This window comes from Protomyctophum parallelum (genome assembly GCF_964188405.1).
Source record: "Protomyctophum parallelum genome assembly, chromosome: 22".
Taxonomy (NCBI): domain Eukaryota; kingdom Metazoa; phylum Chordata; class Actinopteri; order Myctophiformes; family Myctophidae; genus Protomyctophum; species Protomyctophum parallelum.
In genome coordinates, this window is record NC_139714.1 from 34268066 (window position 1) to 34285592 (window position 17527).

Sequence of the window (17527 nt, forward strand, 5' to 3'; positions counted from 1 at the left end):
TACCATTGCTGTCATGGCCGTACATTTGTTGTAGTTACATGATAATAGCAAAAGGCATGACTACATTTTGATCACGTCATCACAACAAAACAGTAGGTTACGAAAGGTAACCCCGGTTCTTGGACTATTCGGTTTCGGCTCTAAAATCAACCGACTACCAAATATTCGGACGAATAGTTCCGGTGGTCAAATATTCAGTGCATCCCTATTGCTCATGACATGCAATATCTTCTACTTGTGAGAGGGCCTGAATGTGATAATGTAAGGAAATGTGGGTCAACAGGATCAAGACTTGATCGAAGAAATAAAGATCTATTTTTGTACCGATCCTGGTGTGCGGGCCACCTTTAAACTTCCGACATTGTGAAATACACAATATGTGGCAGATTGGAATATTTGATTATTCATGAAAAATACACAGAGAAATTTAAAGCACAAAATGGTACAGGAGCTTTGATCAAGATTATGGATCTATGATGAACTGTGACGTATAAGTGGGCATGTTTTAGTGGCAGATAAATGGTCTGAGTGCATGGTTATGGGCACTCTCAAACTGCTGTGGTTAATAGATAAGTTTAGTCGGCGACTCATTCTTACAAAGCACATTGCATTGTTTATTTATACCTATACCTATGCTAATACCTACAGCCCTGCTCCTGTTGTTCATAGGGCTGCTTTTTGTTTTCGGGGAATGGTTATAACAACAGCTATAACAACAAAATGTTTTAAAGATGATATGTTTCTCCATCCAACCAGCAGCACAGTGAGCATGGTTCTATGGATGTGTACCTGCCAGCCCATGGCCCTCTCCGTCAGACACTGGAGAGCCTCTCCTTCAGGCAGCCTCACTGGGAGCTTCTGCAGAGACACTAGCAGTGACAAGATGGTCTCCAGCCGCGGCCGCCTCGACCGCTGGCACAGCGGGCACAGGAACTTGGACTCCTTGCCGTTGCTCTGCCAGGCGGTGCCGGGCTTCCGCTGCTGGCCCGTCTTGGGCAGCGGCACGCAGGCTCCGTGGAACCAGTCCTTGCACAGCTCGCACTGCAGCATGAGGCCGCTCGCCGTCTTGCGACAGAGGCAGAACTTGACCTCCTCGATGCGGTCCGCCATGGCCATCTTGGCCAGGTTGGCGGCGCGCAGCGCGTGGATGGCCTCCACCTCCTTGTGCTCCTTGGCCTTGAAGGCCGCCACCACCACGGCCGGCTCGCGCACCTCGTCCGCGCCCTCCTCGCCGTCGCAGGCGCCGTCGGGGTCATAGCTGCCGCCACCGCGCTCCTTCTCCAACAGCTCCTTGACGCGCTTGCGCTTGCTCTTGCTGTTGCCGTAGACGCCGATGTCTGCGCGCGGGCTCAGCACCTGGGAGAGAGACGGAGGTATTTACAGTGTAGGTTGGGCTGGGGGACAATCCATGGATGGATTTGAAAAGCAACTGCGATAAGATATTAGATACCGAATATCCTCATCTACTGCAACTTAACTACCCTACTGCATATACGAGGAATAGGAAAAGTAGCCAATGGACAACTGTTAGCTTGTAGATCAGCTATTTTTTTTTAAATAGGGAAGCCAGGTTGAAAATTGAAGTCTACACAACACAACGTTGAATGTCTCCTACAGTCATATACTAGGTGCGGTCCCACCTGCAGAAGGGTGTAGGTGGAGTTCTTCTTGAGGAAGGTGCGGCCTGTCCTCTCCCTCCAGGCTCTGGCCGAGGTGACCTGGGACTCCACCTGGGCCAGGGGGTCCAGGCGCACAGGGATGGAGCGGCCCCTGGCGAGCAGGCTCTCCAGCTGGTCCAGGTATGCATAGCTATTGCCGTTCTGGAAAGGAGGTTAGAGCAGCGTTGCCAAGAAATACCATTACCCACCAGGCAAATAATCACAAATACTCTAACGTAGTACACAATATACACAATGGCCTAATAATATTTCGAACTTCATTTTAATGACTGTGAAGAGCTTGATTTGCCTAATATATTTACAAATGTATACTTTCAATGAAACGTCTATAATATAGACGTCTATAATATAGACAGCATATAGACTCTATATGCTGTACTGCAGTCCTTGCTTTACAGATTAAAAAATTCATTAGGTAATATTGCAATAGTGGACCAGTCTGACATCTTAGCTAAGTAGACACCAGATGGCGTTCACTTCCACATTGAACCACGGACCCAGAGATCCACATGATTAGAAGCTGCTTCAGAATATCTCTGTTTGATACAGTGAAAAGCCACCAACAGATACTTTTCTTTTCAGAGTTAAATAAATGCTATAATTTCAATGGCAAATACATATGCATTTTTAAACACTAAACTATTGCAAGTACGGTAGTAAGCCTTGCCAAGCCATAAGGCCCATAGGGCAGGAGCCTATCTCCTGTTTCTGTAGCGAGAGGGGGTTTGTTGTAAAAGACAACACCCCCTGAACATGATGCTAACATGTCGCAGGGCTCCCTGGACATTACGCTATCATAATGACTTACGCCCAATCCAACCCTTCATGTTCAGTGGCAAGCAGGGAGGCATCAGGTCCCATTTGTTGTCTTTGGTGTGGCCCGGAGAATCGAACCCCCGACTTCCCAATCTCAGACCGAACACTTACCACGAGGCCACTGAGCTGCCACTGAGCTGGTCTCAATGCATACAAGTGTCACTCAAAACTAGTGAAAATAGCAGATCTACAAGCTCACAATTGAACACAATACGATGCCTTGTGAGTTTATAGATCGTCCATTTACACTATTTTAATCGATTTCTTGAATCTATCTAGAATTAATAATAAACAGGCTTTGACATATGAGGTTTTCACCCAACAGTGAAGATAACTGTATGCACAGATCTTTGTTGAGATTTTGTTTCATTTTTATAAATGGGGGTTTGGCATTTGAACCAGTCGCCACCTTGTGGCTAATTCTGTTCAAACTGAACATGGCTGGGCCATTCTACAAAAACACAAAATGTACCATGTGTGAACACATGAGAACAGTGGCGGAAACATGTAGTGTGTGCTGCACATTTGCAGTAGTACCTGAATGGCCTCCACTTTACCGGTCCAGTCCTTGGCTTTGTGCAGCGCCTCTCGGAGGGCCAGGACATTGGGCAGGTACGCTGGGATGTTCCTAGCCTCCAGCACAATGCTCTCTAGAGTTACCAGGCTGTGACGAGGCCTGTGGGGAAGGAAACACACCAGGCAACGTGTCACACAATCGCCAGCCCTGAGCCAATGTCAGAATAAAGAGTTGAGGATGTCAGCTTGAAGCTTGATTCGTATTTTGTTGTGAGACAGTGTCGCCTCTGCCGAAAATAGCAAATCTGCCGTCAGGCTCACAAGAATTGAAGCGGCCTAAGTGTTTGTGTGATGACTTGTGTGCGACCTGACCTGGCCTGCAGACAGGCGCGGGCTTTGTCCTCCCATCTCTCGGAGACGGTAAGGATCTCCTGGAGTTCCGCCATGGCTTTCTCTACGGCGTGGTGAGGCGCCAGGCCCACGCCAGAGTCTATCAGCCTCTTCATCAGCTCCAGGGTGACGCGGTGAGGCTCAGCCAGAGTAACACGCACCTAAAACGTGTGAAAATGTTTTTTTTTTAAATGTTACCACGTTCTTCCGATAGTGTGTTGTTGGCTTGAGGGGATAAACTCTTGCAGTAGGGAGCTAGTAAGCTAATTACCTCTGTTCACTTTTACAGGTGCCAGAAAATACAATGTTACATATTACATACGCAAGTCTGGCTTGCTCTCGTCAGTGCAGGGGAAAATTGTGTCCGAACCCATTATTCATGGAAAAACAACGGAAACCGTCTAGAACACAGCAAACCTGAGCGTGACTACAACGTACAACTAATGTCATTACAGATTTAGGCCTTGTGTCGATTGACACATACAGACAGTATCGGCATCAACATAATACTAATCAACATAAATACAGCTCATCCTTCCCAACGACGTGGAACCACCAGGTGCTTCCAGACGGACGGAGCCCTACCTCGTCAAGCCAGCGGGCCTGCTGGAGCTCCTGCTTGAGGCGGGGCAGCTCGGGCAGCTCCACGTCCAGCCCACTGCCCAGGTCCAACAGAGCCTGCAGCTTGGAGGAGTCTGGCATCTCGTCGGCCAGGGCCACCTGGGCCCTCTCGTGGAAGTCTTCCACGTTCTCCAACAGCTCCTGGATGAGAGGAGCGAGAGAGAAAGGGACATGTCAAATTGTGACAGAGAGAGAGAGAGGAAGCTGGTTCCGAAAAAAAAATACTTTTTATTTAAAGAGGGGGGGGGGGGGGCTGGAAAAGAGAGAAGGGGAGTGTTACCACGGATACGGGAAGGCAGCGAGACATCACCGCAGTGACGTCACCGCAGTGACGTCACAGCGATGTCACCAAGACTATAAAGACCGGCCTAAGTCAGGATACAAGCAGATTAAGATCGACATTAGTGAGACTACTTTACAATCGCTATTGGAATCTTACTCTCAAGAACCGCTATTCTGTGTGGGGCAGTTCTCTGCCCCACACCGAACCCACGAACTCCACGCGCAAACCCAAAACAACAAGGCACCAATATTATCCACAGCACAGACCAAGATGTCAGTACACCGGTGCGTGTATGTGTTCTCTCGCGTCCCACGCAGAATTAACGCGTTGATGACTCGAGGCACCACAGTCTCCACGGCGTTGTTCAAACAGTCGTCGGTTGTCCCCGTGGGTTCATCTTCTTCCAGCCGTCATGTTTCATCCAACAACAACTCGACACCCCTCGACACGTCTCTTTTCGTCCCCCTCCCCATCAAGACGGAAGCCTTGGCGGATGGCGGCGTGGGGGCCGAGTGGACGCAACCTCTGGACAAAAACGAACTACTGAAAATCCTGAACCGCTTCTACAAGAGGAAAGAGATGCAGAAGCTGGCAGCAGACCAGGGTCTCGATGCCCGTCTGTTCCACCAGGCTTTCGTCAGTTTCAGGAAGTATGTTTTGGAGATGACATCGATCACCGCTGAGCTACACATAATCCTGAATGATATCTGCTGTGGGGCAGGTCATATAGATGACATCTATCCATATTTCATGCGTCATGCCAAACAGATCTTCCCCATGTTGGATTGCATCGATGACCTGAGGAAAATCTCTGACCTAAGAGTCCCTGCCAACTGGTACCCAGAGACCCGTGCTATCCAGAGAAAAGTGATTTTCCATGCTGGTCCCACTAACAGTGGTAAAACCTACCAAGCCATTCAACATTACCTGGCTGCTGGGAGTGGGGTTTACTGTGGCCCACTAAAACTACTGGCTCACGAGATCTTCGAGACGAGCAACAAGGCTGGCGTGCCTTGTGACTTGGTAACGGGAGAGGAAAGGACATGTGTGGACCCTGAAGGCAGAGCTGCTGAGCATGTGGCGTGCACCATTGAGATGTGTAATGTCAACACACCGTATGAGGTGGCTGTAATCGATGAGATTCAGATGATCAGGGACCCCTCCAGAGGCTGGGCCTGGACGAGAGCACTGTTGGGTTTGTGTGCAAAGGAGATCCATGTGTGTGGGGAACCTGCTGCCATTAACTTTGTCAGAGAGCTGATGTTCGCCACAGGGGAGGAGATGGAGGTTAACACATACGAGCGTTTAACTCCGTTCTCAATCTTGGACCATGCTGTGGAATCACTAGACAACCTCAGACCAGGAGACTGTATCGTCTGCTTCAGTAAAAATGACATCTATTCAATCAGCAGACAGATAGAGGTCCGAGGGCTAGAATGTGCTGTAATCTATGGAAGCCTACCGCCAGGCACCAAGCTGTCCCAGGCCAAGAAGTTCAATGACCCTAATGACCTGTGCAAGATCCTGGTTGCAACAGATGCCATTGGCATGGGCCTCAACCTGAGCATAAAGCGCATCATCTTCAACAGTTTGGTGAAGCCCAATGTTAACGAGAAGGGAGAAAAGCACATGGAAACCATCAGCACGTCACAGGCTCTGCAGATTGCTGGACGGGCAGGCAGGTTCTCCTCCATATTTAGCGAAGGAGAGGTAACTACAATGCACAGAGATGACCTGCCTGTCCTGAAGGAAATCCTCAGCCACACAGTACACCCCATAGAGACTGCAGGTCTCCATCCTACTGCTGAACAAATAGAGATGTTTGCCTATCATCTGCCTGATGCAACGCTCTCCAACCTTCTAGACATTTTTGTCAGCCTCTCCCAGGTGGACGGTCTCTATTTTGTGTGCAACATTGACGATTTCAAGTTCCTGGCCGACATGATCCAGCATATCCCGCTCAACCTGAGGTCACGCTACGTGTTCTGTACGGCACCAATCAACAAGAAACAACCCTTTGTATGCACGTCTTTCCTAAAGTTCGCCCGTCAGTTCAGTCGAGACGAGCCATTAACATTTGACTGGATCTGTCGACATATCAGCTGGCCTCTGTCTCCGCCCCAAAACATTAAAGACCTCGTCCACCTGGAGGCCGTTCACGATGTACTGGACCTCTACCTCTGGCTGAGCTATCGTTTCATGGACATGTTCCCGGACACAGCCCTGGTCCGGGCCATCCAACATGAACTCGATGACATCATCCTGCAGGGAGTCCTCAACATCACGCGCCTCATCCGAGCCACGGAAGCAACCGCCGCCGCCAAGCCGGCACTGGCAGCGCCACTGACGCAGCGCAGACAGGGCAGAGGTCTCGGGCAGAGGTCTGAGGTCTCGGCGATCTCAGCGGTCTCTACTAGGGGCGGTCAAACGGTACACGAAGCAGAGCAAGCGGCGGGAGGCGAGACGACGAATGCCAGTTCTCTCGCCAGTCGCCTGGTACTCGAAGGACTGTTGACCTCTGACATGCTGAGACAGCTGCAGAGGGAGTGGTCTAAAGAACACAGCGTCTCACAGGAGGACCTCGCCGATCAGAAGGCGCTTCAGAAGGCGCTCAGGTTTAGAGTTCTCATCGGGCCCGAAATTTTAAGCCCGGCCCGGCCCGGCCCTAACTGGGTCAGCCCGAAGCCCGGCCCGGCCCTAAAAAATACCATAATGTTAGACCCGAAGCCCTATAAAGCCCGACAAAGAAAAAAAAGAACGCCACTTTAATGCATGGCCAGCGCAGCAGCATGCGCTGACGGCGCGTGCTGCTGCGCTGGCCATGCAATAAAGTGGCGTTCTTTTTTTTCTTTCAGTGTGTGTCTGTGTGAGAGTGAGAACGGAGTTCAATGGACTTATCGCCGAAATAAAGGATTTATGTAGCTCACGTTAGACTGTTAATGTAGCCTACCATTTCCATATCATTCTAATGGATTCCATTTCCAGTGGTGGTGACTGGTGAGTAGCTCCCCGTTTCCTCTGAAGTGAAGCTATGTCCAAGACCCCAAGTATCGTCCCCGTTTGGTGTCCAAAAGAACAAACATAGCCTACATATATATCCATGCACCCGCTCATGGCGTGTCTCGAGCTTAGAGCTTAGAGACAGCTCTGTTATTTTAAATCGGGCACATATAACGAGGAGCGCCGCTGCCGCACTGAGCGACGGCGGTTATAATACTAATCATTTTGTAAATCAAATAGCCTGTAGCCTGCATTGCGTGGTCAGATCATACACTACAGAATTATATGGATCGGTTGGTGACTATGACGTTGATTAGGTCTAATGATTAGGTTATTCATCGCAGCCAGCTGGGTTTAACGAGATGGCTCAGTGCAACTGTTTTTGTCATGTTGCAGTCTATCGTTTGATAATCCGATTGATTTATAAAACATTTAGCATTATGAACTGAAGCAGAAGCTCATTTGGTGCGCCTCAAAACAGAGGCCAGCCAGCGGTATAAACATTAAACAACCACCCAACCGTTCACTTCTCTCTGCCTGCAGTCAGTAATCCATTCCAAGCCCCCCGCCTCCACTCCTCCGTCTTCCTCCTGTCACAAGTGAATCGCCATAGCGCAGCCCTCTTCATAATAAATACATACTTGTAGGCTGTATAACCTACACATTACACAAATAACAGAATTGCTATTTTTATTATAATAACATTTTTGAAAAAAGAAGAAAAATAAAAAATCACGGAAAATCACAGAGCCCGAGGCCCGGCCCGGCCCGTCTAATTAGCATATTCTTTGGGCCCAGCCCGGCCCTAAAATGTCGGGCCGGGCCGGGTCGGGTTCGGGCAGAAAATGAGAACTCTACTCAGGTTCCAGTAATAAAGGGAAAAAGAAAAAGTAGACGGAGGAGGACTAGATATTTTTTTGTAACTTATTTTTATCCAGTGGTTCCAGAGGCCTGTTCAACAAAACGTGTCCCATACTGCATTTACATTCAAAACCAGGACGGTTTTATGGTCCCTATGGGAAAGACACTATCTCAGCAATTACAGGACCATATAAACTGAGCTGAAGCAGAATTGTGTGGTTATCGCGGACGACCGAGTAGTGAGTGATTCATTACGGTCATTGTTTCAGCGTGGTTATAATATCGGTTGCCTTGCCTTTGTTCATATTTTTATTGCTTGTTGCCAGTAAAATTTACTTGGCAACTAAATTATTCCGTCCCCACTCCCCACCATTTGTTGAGCATGGTGGAAAATAATGCCGCACAAAATAATGCCGCATAATGCCTGTGACGTTAATTGTCTGACAATAATATACCCACAGGCAACGGCCATTTTTCGAGATGTAATGCGGAATTACCCTTGTCTTCATGCCTTAGTACAGTGTTCTTCTTCTACTCTATGTGGATGTGTGGAAGTCATATATATATATTTCAATTGAGGATCACATGCTTTCACAAGGATTAAATGCCGTTTCTTGAAAACTCAGAAAGGTTATTAGCAAGTGAATAAAAATTTAAAAACCAACTAAAAAAAAAAGAAAAAAAAAAAAGGACACAGCATGCCATCATCTTCCTCAAGTGTCAAGGAATTTTATTTCCACTAGTTACTTTCAGGCAGCATTGTAATTCGGTGGCTGGCGAGCAGGTAAATGTATGGGGAAGAAATACCTCCCCTAACGTGCATGCACGAGCATGATATCCAACAGCCATCAGAATGTTCATGGTAGATGTCATTCAGCAAAGTTGACAATGGTTTACCCCATTTTGATTTCATGTGAGAAAGACATCCATTTTTGTTGTCTGAAATTAAACCATTTAGCTGAATCAACAACAGATGTTCTGTGTGTGTGTGTTGGGGGGGGGGGCATAGAATGGAAGGGACTTGCCTTGACTTGTCGAGCCTGGCTGATGATACAGGGCAGTTTGAAGAGCTGCTCGACGAAGGCCTTGAGCTCATCCACCGTCAGCTTACTGCGATTCCGAGTGCTCTCAGCACGCAGGCGACTACTGCATACATGCACAACATACGCATAGGGACAGGTACACCACTTACAAAATGGAGACTCAAGACTATGTCATATTACCATTCAACACATCAACACACAGCTTTCCATGAGTTGAGCTAAATTGTTTAGCATTTAGAGAGTAGTACTAGTCATGTAAAGAGGTGTGTGTGTGTGTGGTGACCTGTGCCTCTGCTTGCGGCTGAGCAGCAGCTGGGCCACAGAGGAGCAGGTCTCGGCTTCCTTCACCATCTCCCTGAGACGACGGAACAGAGAGTTCTCTGGGTACTTCCTGTCCTCAGCGTCTTCCAACAACACCTTCAGCTCGATCAGGTCTGAGGCAGGCAGGCAGGCAGGCAGACACACACACACACACACACACACACACACACACACACACACACACACACACACACACACACACACACACACACACACACACACACACACACACACACACACACACACACACACACACACACACACACACACACACACACACACACACACACACACACACACACACACACACACACACACACACACACACTGTTATGGCTGGCTCTGGGGCCATAACGAAGAAGGGGGAAACCACACCGGAGGACAATCCAAAAATAAGTATTTTATTTCATACTTGTAGTGAATAGTAAATAGTAATTAAAGAATTGAATAAACAAAGTTTCCAACTTAAATTGGCAGGGAAACATGCTGCCCAAAATCTAGAACCAAAACCAAACAAATGAACAAGGGTGCTCTCCAGCAGCTGCCCCTGCAGCCTGTGGAGAAATGCAGATCTGAGCAGAGCTGTAGTGTTGTGAGAGCAGGTGTCTTAAATAGTGTTTGGGGAGGACACTGGCCAGGTGTCTCCTCTTCCACTAATCATCTCTGGCTCCGCCCTCCAACACTGCAATGGACTGGTTAAAGGCACAGCCACACATACACATAACCCATATAGTAGACTAAAGGCCCAGGGGGCCGTCACATCCCCCCCCTCGAAAACAGGGTCCCAAAGGGAACCCTTGCCCAACATTTGTGCTACAAAAAAAAACAATCTGAAAATGTGTACACACTTTACTTTACAAGCAACCCCACTGAAACTAACCCCCCCAGCTCACATCTGCATCACTCTTTAGCCTCACCAACTCTCAGCAACTGGTACCTTGAAGCCTTTAAGAGGAAGGTTAAGACATAATGCAAAACAGATTATGAACACAGGATTAATCCATGAGGCTCCAAATAAAGCATCCACATCAAGTTACTTCCATTTGCCAATCACTTTTGCCATGTTTTTCCTTTCTGTGTGCATTACAAATGCAAACAGGGTGAAAACTCAATTGTGCCTTGTGCACCTGTGACACAGAAGGTTTCACAAATTTGACATTGACAGATTTGTGTCTGTCACTCTCCAGAAACATAATGTCATCACTTGGGCTGAACATTTTTCCCACAGAGCATCCCTTAACAGTTTTGGGTTGAGCTATCTCCAAATTAGGGACCCAATCAGCCACTTTGATGGACTGATTTTGTTTTTCAGTTTCATGACAAGTCCGACAGGTTTTGATGTACATTGCCACGCTTCTTTTAACACGGGGCCAAAAGAACTTTTTGGACACTGCATCATAAGTTTTGCGCACCCCCATATGCCCTGACTCATAGTGAGCAATGCGCAAAACTGACTCCTGGAACTTGGAAGGAATGACAATTTGGAAAATTGAATTTCCAATTAACCCATTGCCATGTGGCACACATTTGCGCAGCAGCACCCCATTTTCAATGAAGTACCCCTGTGCGCGATTTTTCACCTCCTGTTTGGAGATAACCAAACTGAACAGCTCTTTCAGTGTGGGATCGGCTTTCTGCTCCCTCACCAACTCAGCATGGGAAATGGACCTAGGAAGGTTAGACAGATATGCAGTTTCGTCCTGGCACTCCACGTCAACTGCAGGTTCTAGCAGCTGAACAAACTGATCTGCAAAAACCCGCTCCCCTGCCACATCATTTCCAAGTACAACAGTCACCCCATTAATAGGAAGAGCTGGTCTCACTCCCATCCTGACTTCACCTTTAAACAGAGATGAATAAAGCATGAAGTTGTGTACCGGGACATGGAAAACTGACATCTCCATGCCCAACACAGGAATGAACGACCCAGTGTTGGTCTTCTGAGAAAACGGCAGAACTGAGGAAAGGATAAATGACTTAAATGAGCCTGTGTCCCGCAAAATGGTTACTGGCACTTTCTCTGTGTTACCAATCAGCGACACATATCCTTTTGAAACAAATGGAGAAAAGGTACTTGACATGTTAGGTTGATCTATGCCACTCGAAAGTGACACTGCAAAAGCAGACGGACTCGGCCCAGGTGAGGCATTCTCATTACGTGACTTAAGCACAGGGCACTGGTGTTTCCAATGTCCTGGCTGATGGCAGAAATGACAAACATCAGAGTCATGTAGAGCACGACCAGCCGGTCCACTCCTACGCTCCGACTCCACACTCCCACTGGTCCTGGCAGGGAAGTATTTTCCCCCAACAACCTGGCCAGTATCCCTGCCACCCCCAGACCCACCAACATAGTTCTGGCTGTCCCCCCTCGCTTTGTGCGTCAATGTGTATTCATCTGCAAGCGCTGCAGCGTCGGCTGCAGTCTTTGCCTTCTGCTCACAAACATACAAGGCCACCGGCTCAGGGACTGAGTTTTTAAACTGCTCTAACACAATCAGCGCAGACAGGTCATCGTAGTCCTCCACACCTGACGCCACACACCAGCGCTCGAAGTGTGTTGACAGGTCACGGGCAAACTCAAGGTAGGACTTATTATTGCCTCTCTGCCAACTCCGAAACAGCTGTCTATATGCCTCGGGAACTAGTTCGTACGTACGCAGCACTGCTGCTTTGACCACTGCATACCTGCTGCTGTCTCGTGTAGACAGTGAGGCGAATGCCTCCTGAGCACGTCCAGTGAGCACGCACTGTAACAGGACCGTCCGGTCCGAATCATCCCAGCACCGAGCGTCTGCCACCCGCTCGAACAGAGTGAAGAACACTTCCACCTCTTTCTCATTGAACTTGGGTACCAACCGTAAACTGTTCAAAATGTTGCCATTGTCACCACCTGACTCGCCCCTCTTTACCTCACTCATCGTACCATCTCTCACCAACTTGAGCCGTTCGCCCTCAATATCCAACCTTTTCATCTCCGCTTCATGCTTTAACCTTTCCATAGCCAAATCTCTTTCCTTCAGTTGTAATTGCAAGGTTAACTGTAAGGTTAACAACTCCTTCTGCTGTTCGAAGGTTAGCCCAGTGGCCCCCGCGGGCAGTGAGACTAAGGCTACATCCTCCTCCTCAAACGCAGACTGCTGCGGGCTCAAAACGTGCTGCTCATACAGCATCTCCTTTATCATGACCTTGACCTTGTCTTTCCCCGCCCTTTTGTCCGGAATGTCAATGCCGTAATGCTCTGCAATTGACAATAATTGGTCCTTGTTAAAGGATTCCAAGCCCTCCTCTGATGGATCAGAAACAAACTCAGGCACCTCCATCGCAAAACCAAATCAAACAAAACAAAACAAAACCAACTCCAAGCCAACGGAAACAAAAGAACGTAGCGCATTCAATTAACAGAATGCCCAACAAGCCAAATTAAGTTGAGCCTCCCCTCTAACTGCCTAGCCAAAACTTCTCTAAATCTCAACCCTAGTCTTCAGGGGATAGTTGGGACAGGTAATTATGCACGTGAAACGTTGGCGAGGGAAAAGTCTCCAGCAAGCTGGCCACCGCCCCAAGGCCAAAGAAGTGCTCCCGAGCGTATAGCTCTAACCCTTTCTCCCCACACTACGTTTCTATCTAAATGCTCACAAGTCCCAAAGGGGAAATGCGCTTTGCCTTACAGAGTCAGCCCAACAAAAAATGACTTCAAACAACAAAGTAGATTACTTACGTTCTTAAGCACCGTGACCACAAGCAAACCCTCCGATGGTTCCCCCAAATGAACTTGAATAGAGAATCCCCAATGCTGACGTCACTGGACTTGCAGACTCTCCTATTCCCACGGCTCCACCCCCTTGCTGCCACAAAGGATAGGTGCGAACCTGAACTTGGCTAGCTCGTTAATTAAACAAGCAGCCCAAACTACAACAACAACAAAGTTTTGTAGCTTACCAAACTTTTAGCTTTAAACGAGCCCCCATGTTATGGCTGGCTCTGGGGCCATAACGAAGAAGGGGGAAACCACACCGGAGGACAATCCAAAAATAAGTATTTTATTTCATACTTGTAGTGAATAGTAAATAGTAATTAAAGAATTGAATAAACAAAGTTTCCAACTTAAATTGGCAGGGAAACATGCTGCCCAAAATCTAGAACCAAAACCAAACAAATGAACAAGGGTGCTCTCCAGCAGCTGCCCCTGCAGCCTGTGGAGAAATGCAGATCTGAGCAGAGCTGTAGTGTTGTGAGAGCAGGTGTCTTAAATAGTGTTTGGGGAGGACACTGGCCAGGTGTCTCCTCTTCCACTAATCATTTCTGGCTCCGCCCTCCAACACTGCAATGGACTGGTTAAAGGCACAGCCACACATACACATAACCCATATAGTAGACTAAAGGCCCAGGGGGCCGTCACACATGGGGGCTCGTTTAAAGCTAAAAGTTTGGTAAGCTACAAAACTTTGTTGTTGTGGTAGTTTGGGCTGCTTGTTTAGTTAATGAGCTAGCCAAGTTCAGGTTCGCACCTATCCTTTGTGGCAGCAAGGGGGTGGAGCCGTGGGAATAGGGGAGTCTGCAAGTCCAGTGACGTCAGCATTGGGGATTCTCTATTCAAGTTCATTTGGGGGAACCATCGGAGGGTTTGCTTGTGGTCACGGTGCTTAAGAACGTAAGTAATCTACTTTGTTGTTTGAAGTCATTTTTTGTTGGGCTGACTCTGTAAGGCAAAGCGCATTTCCCCTTTGGGACTTGTGAGCATTTAGATAGAAACGTAGTGTGGGGAGAAAGGGTTAGAGCTATACGCTCGGGAGCACTTCTTTGGCCTTGGGGAGGTGGCCAGCTTGCTGGAGACTTTTCCCTCGCCAACGTTTCACGTGCATAATTACCTGTCCCAACTATCCCCTGAAGACTAGGGTTGAGATTTAGAGAAGTTTTGGCTAGGCAGTTAGAGGGGAGGCTCAACTTAATTTGGCTTGTTGGGCATTCTGTTAATTGAATGCGCTACGTTCTTTTGTTTCCGTTGGCTTGGAGTTGTTTTTGTTTGGTTTGGTTTTGTTTGGTTTCGTTTTGCGATGGAGGTGCCTGAGTTTGTTGCTGATCCATCAGAGGAGGGCTTGGAATCCTTTAACAAGGACCAATTATTGTCAATTGCAGAGCATTACGGCATTGACATTCCGGACAAAAGGGCGGGGAAAGACAAGGTCAAGGTCATGATAAAGGAGATGCTGTATGAGCAGCACGTTTTGAGCCCGCAGCAGTCTGCGTTTGAGGAGGAGGATGTAGCCTTAGTCTCAGTGCCCGCGGGGGCCACTGGGCTAACCTTCGAACAACAGAAGGAGTTGTTAACCTTACAGTTAACCTTGCAATTACAACTGAAGGAAAGAGATTTGGCTATGGAAAGGTTAAAGCATGAAGCGGAGATGAAAAGGTTGGATATTGAGGGCGCAAGGCTCAAGTTGGTGGGAAATGGTAAGGTGAGTGAGGTACAGAGGGGCGAGTCAGGTGGTGACAATGGCAACATTTTGAACAGTTTACGGTTGGTACCCAAGTTCAATGAGAAAGAGGTGGAAGTGTTCTTCACTCTGTTCGAGCGGGTGGCAGACGCTCGGTGCTGGGATGATTCGGACCGGACGGTCCTGTTACAGTGCGTGCTCACTGGACGTGCTCAGGAGGCATTTGCCTCACTGTCTACACGAGACAGCAGCAGGTATGCAGTGGTCAAAGCGGCAGTGCTGCGTACGTACGAACTAGTTCCCGAGGCCTATAGACAGCGTTTTCGGAGTTGGCAGAGAGGCAATAATAAGTCCTATCTTGAGTTTGCCCGTGACCTGTCAACACATTTCGAGCGCTGGTGTGTGGCGTCAGGTGTGGAGGACTACGATGACCTGTCTGCGCTGATTGTGTTAGAGCAGTTTAAAAACTCAGTCCCTGAGCCGGTGGCCTTGTATGTTTGTGAACAGAAGGCAAAGACTGCAGCCGACGCTGCAGCGCTTGCAGATGAATACACATTGACGCACAAAGCGAGGGGGGACAGCCAGAACTATGTTGGTGGGTCTGGGGGTGGCAGGGATACAGGCCAGGTTGTTGGGGGAAAATACTTCCCTGCCAGGACCAGTGGGAGTGTGGAGTCGGAGCGTAGGAGTGGACCGGCTGGTCGTGCTCTACATGACTCTGATGTTTGTCATTTCTGCCATCAGCCAGGACATTGGAAACACCAGTGCCCTGTGCTTAAGTCACGTAATGAGTATGCCTCACCTGGGCCGAGTCCGTCTGCTTTTGCAGTGTCACTTTCGAGTGGCATAGATCAACCTAACATGTCAAGTACCTTTTCTCCATTTGTTTCAAAAGGATATGTGTCGCTGATTGGTAACACAGAGAAAGTGCCAGTAACCATTTTGCGGGACACAGGCTCATTTAAGTCATTTATCCTTTCCTCAGTTCTGCCGTTTTCTCAGACGACCAACACTGGGTCGTTCATTCCTGTGTTGGGCATGGAGATGTCAGTTTTCCATGTCCCTGTACACAACTTCATGCTTTATTCATCTCTGTTTAAAGGTGAAGTCAGGATGGGTGTGAGACCAGCTCTTCCTATTAATGGGGTGACTGTTGTACTTGGAAATGATGTGGCAGGGGAGCGGGTTTTTGCAGATCAGTTTGTTCAGCTGCTAGAACCTGCAGTTGACGTGGAGTGCCAGGACGAAACTGCATATCTGTCTAACCTTCCTAGGTCCATTTCCCATGCTGAGTTGGTGAGGGAGCAGAAAGCCGATCCCACACTGAAAGAGCTGTTCAGTTTGGTTATCTCCAAACAGGAGGTGAAAAATCGCGCACAGGGGTACTTCATTGAAAATGGGGTGCTGCTGCGCAAATGTGTGCCACATGGCAATGGGTTAATTGGAAATTCAATTTTCCAAATTGTCATTCCTTCCAAATTCCAGGAGTCAGTTTTGCGCATTGCTCACTATGAGTCAGGGCATATGGGGGTGCGCAAAACTTATGATGCAGTGTCCAAAAAGTTCTTTTGGCCCCGTGTTAAAAGAAGCGTGGCAATGTACATAAAAACCTGTCGGACTTGTCATGAAACTGAAAAACAAAATCAGTCCATCAAAGTGGCTGATTGGGTCCCTAATTTGGAGATAGCTCAACCCAAATCTGTTAAGGGATGCTCTGTGGGAAAAATGTTCAGCCCAAGTGATGACATTATGTTTCTGGAGAGTGACAGACACAAATCTGTCAATGTCAAATTTGTGAAACCTTCTGTGTCACAGGTGCACAAGGCACAATTGAGTTTTCACCCTGTTTGCATTTGTAATGCACACAGAAAGGAAAAACATGGCAAAAGTGATTGGCAAATGGAAGTAACTTGATGTGGATGCTTTATTTGGAGCCTCATGGATTAATCCTGTGTTCATAATCTGTTTTGCATTATGTCTTAACCTTCCTCTTAAAGGCTTCAAGGTACCAGTTGCTGAGAGTTGGTGAGGCTAAAGAGTGATGCAGATGTGAGCTGGGGGGGTTAGTTTCAGTGGGGTTGCTTGTAAAGTATGTACACATTTTCCGATTGTTTTTTTTTGTAGCACAAATGTTGGGCAAGGGTTCCCTTTGGGACCCTGTTTTCGAGGGGGGGGATGTGACGGCCCCCTGGGCCTTTAGTCTACTATGGGTTCTGTGTGTGTATGTGTGGCTGTGCCTTTAACAGTTCCATTGCAGTGTTGGAGGGCGGAGCCAGAGATGATGAGTGGAAGGGGAGACACCTGGCCAGTGTCCTCCCCAAACACTACTTAAGACACCTGCTCTCACAGCACTACAGATCTGCATTTCTCCACAGGCTGCAGGGGCAGCTGCTGGACAACACCCTTGTTTATTTATTTGTTTTGGTTCTAGACTTTGGGCAGTATGTTTCCCTGCCGGTATGATTTGGAAACTTTAATTGAATTGCTTGCATTATCTTTTTCCACAAGTATGAAATAAAATACTTATTTTTCGATTGTCCTCCGGTGTGGTTTCCCCTT

At 48.0% G+C, this 17527-nt stretch overlaps 2 protein-coding genes across 2 annotated transcripts in view; one reads left to right on the top strand and one right to left on the bottom strand.

The window, feature by feature from the left end:
- kdm5a (lysine demethylase 5A) overlaps positions 1-17527 on the bottom strand; it is a 45635-nt gene that overhangs the window by 13026 nt on the left and 15082 nt on the right. The window contains exons 17-23 of the mRNA XM_083758087.1: positions 9493-9643; positions 9192-9312; positions 3987-4163; positions 3384-3562; positions 3033-3171; positions 1641-1820; positions 790-1356 (exon numbers count right to left, since the gene is read on the bottom strand). Coding sequence (XP_083614213.1) covers positions 790-1356; positions 1641-1820; positions 3033-3171; positions 3384-3562; positions 3987-4163; positions 9192-9312; positions 9493-9643 — 1514 coding nt within the window. The remainder of the gene's footprint in view (positions 1-789; positions 1357-1640; positions 1821-3032; positions 3172-3383; positions 3563-3986; positions 4164-9191; positions 9313-9492; positions 9644-17527) is intronic.
- Positions 4545-8652, top strand: LOC310853570 (ATP-dependent RNA helicase SUPV3L1, mitochondrial-like; the record flags this gene model as incomplete). Its single annotated transcript, XM_083757950.1, has 2 exons — positions 4545-6920; positions 8628-8652. Exons 1-2 carry the CDS (start codon positions 4576-4578, stop codon positions 8650-8652), a joined length of 2370 nt encoding a protein of 789 aa, XP_083614076.1. The 5' UTR covers positions 4545-4575.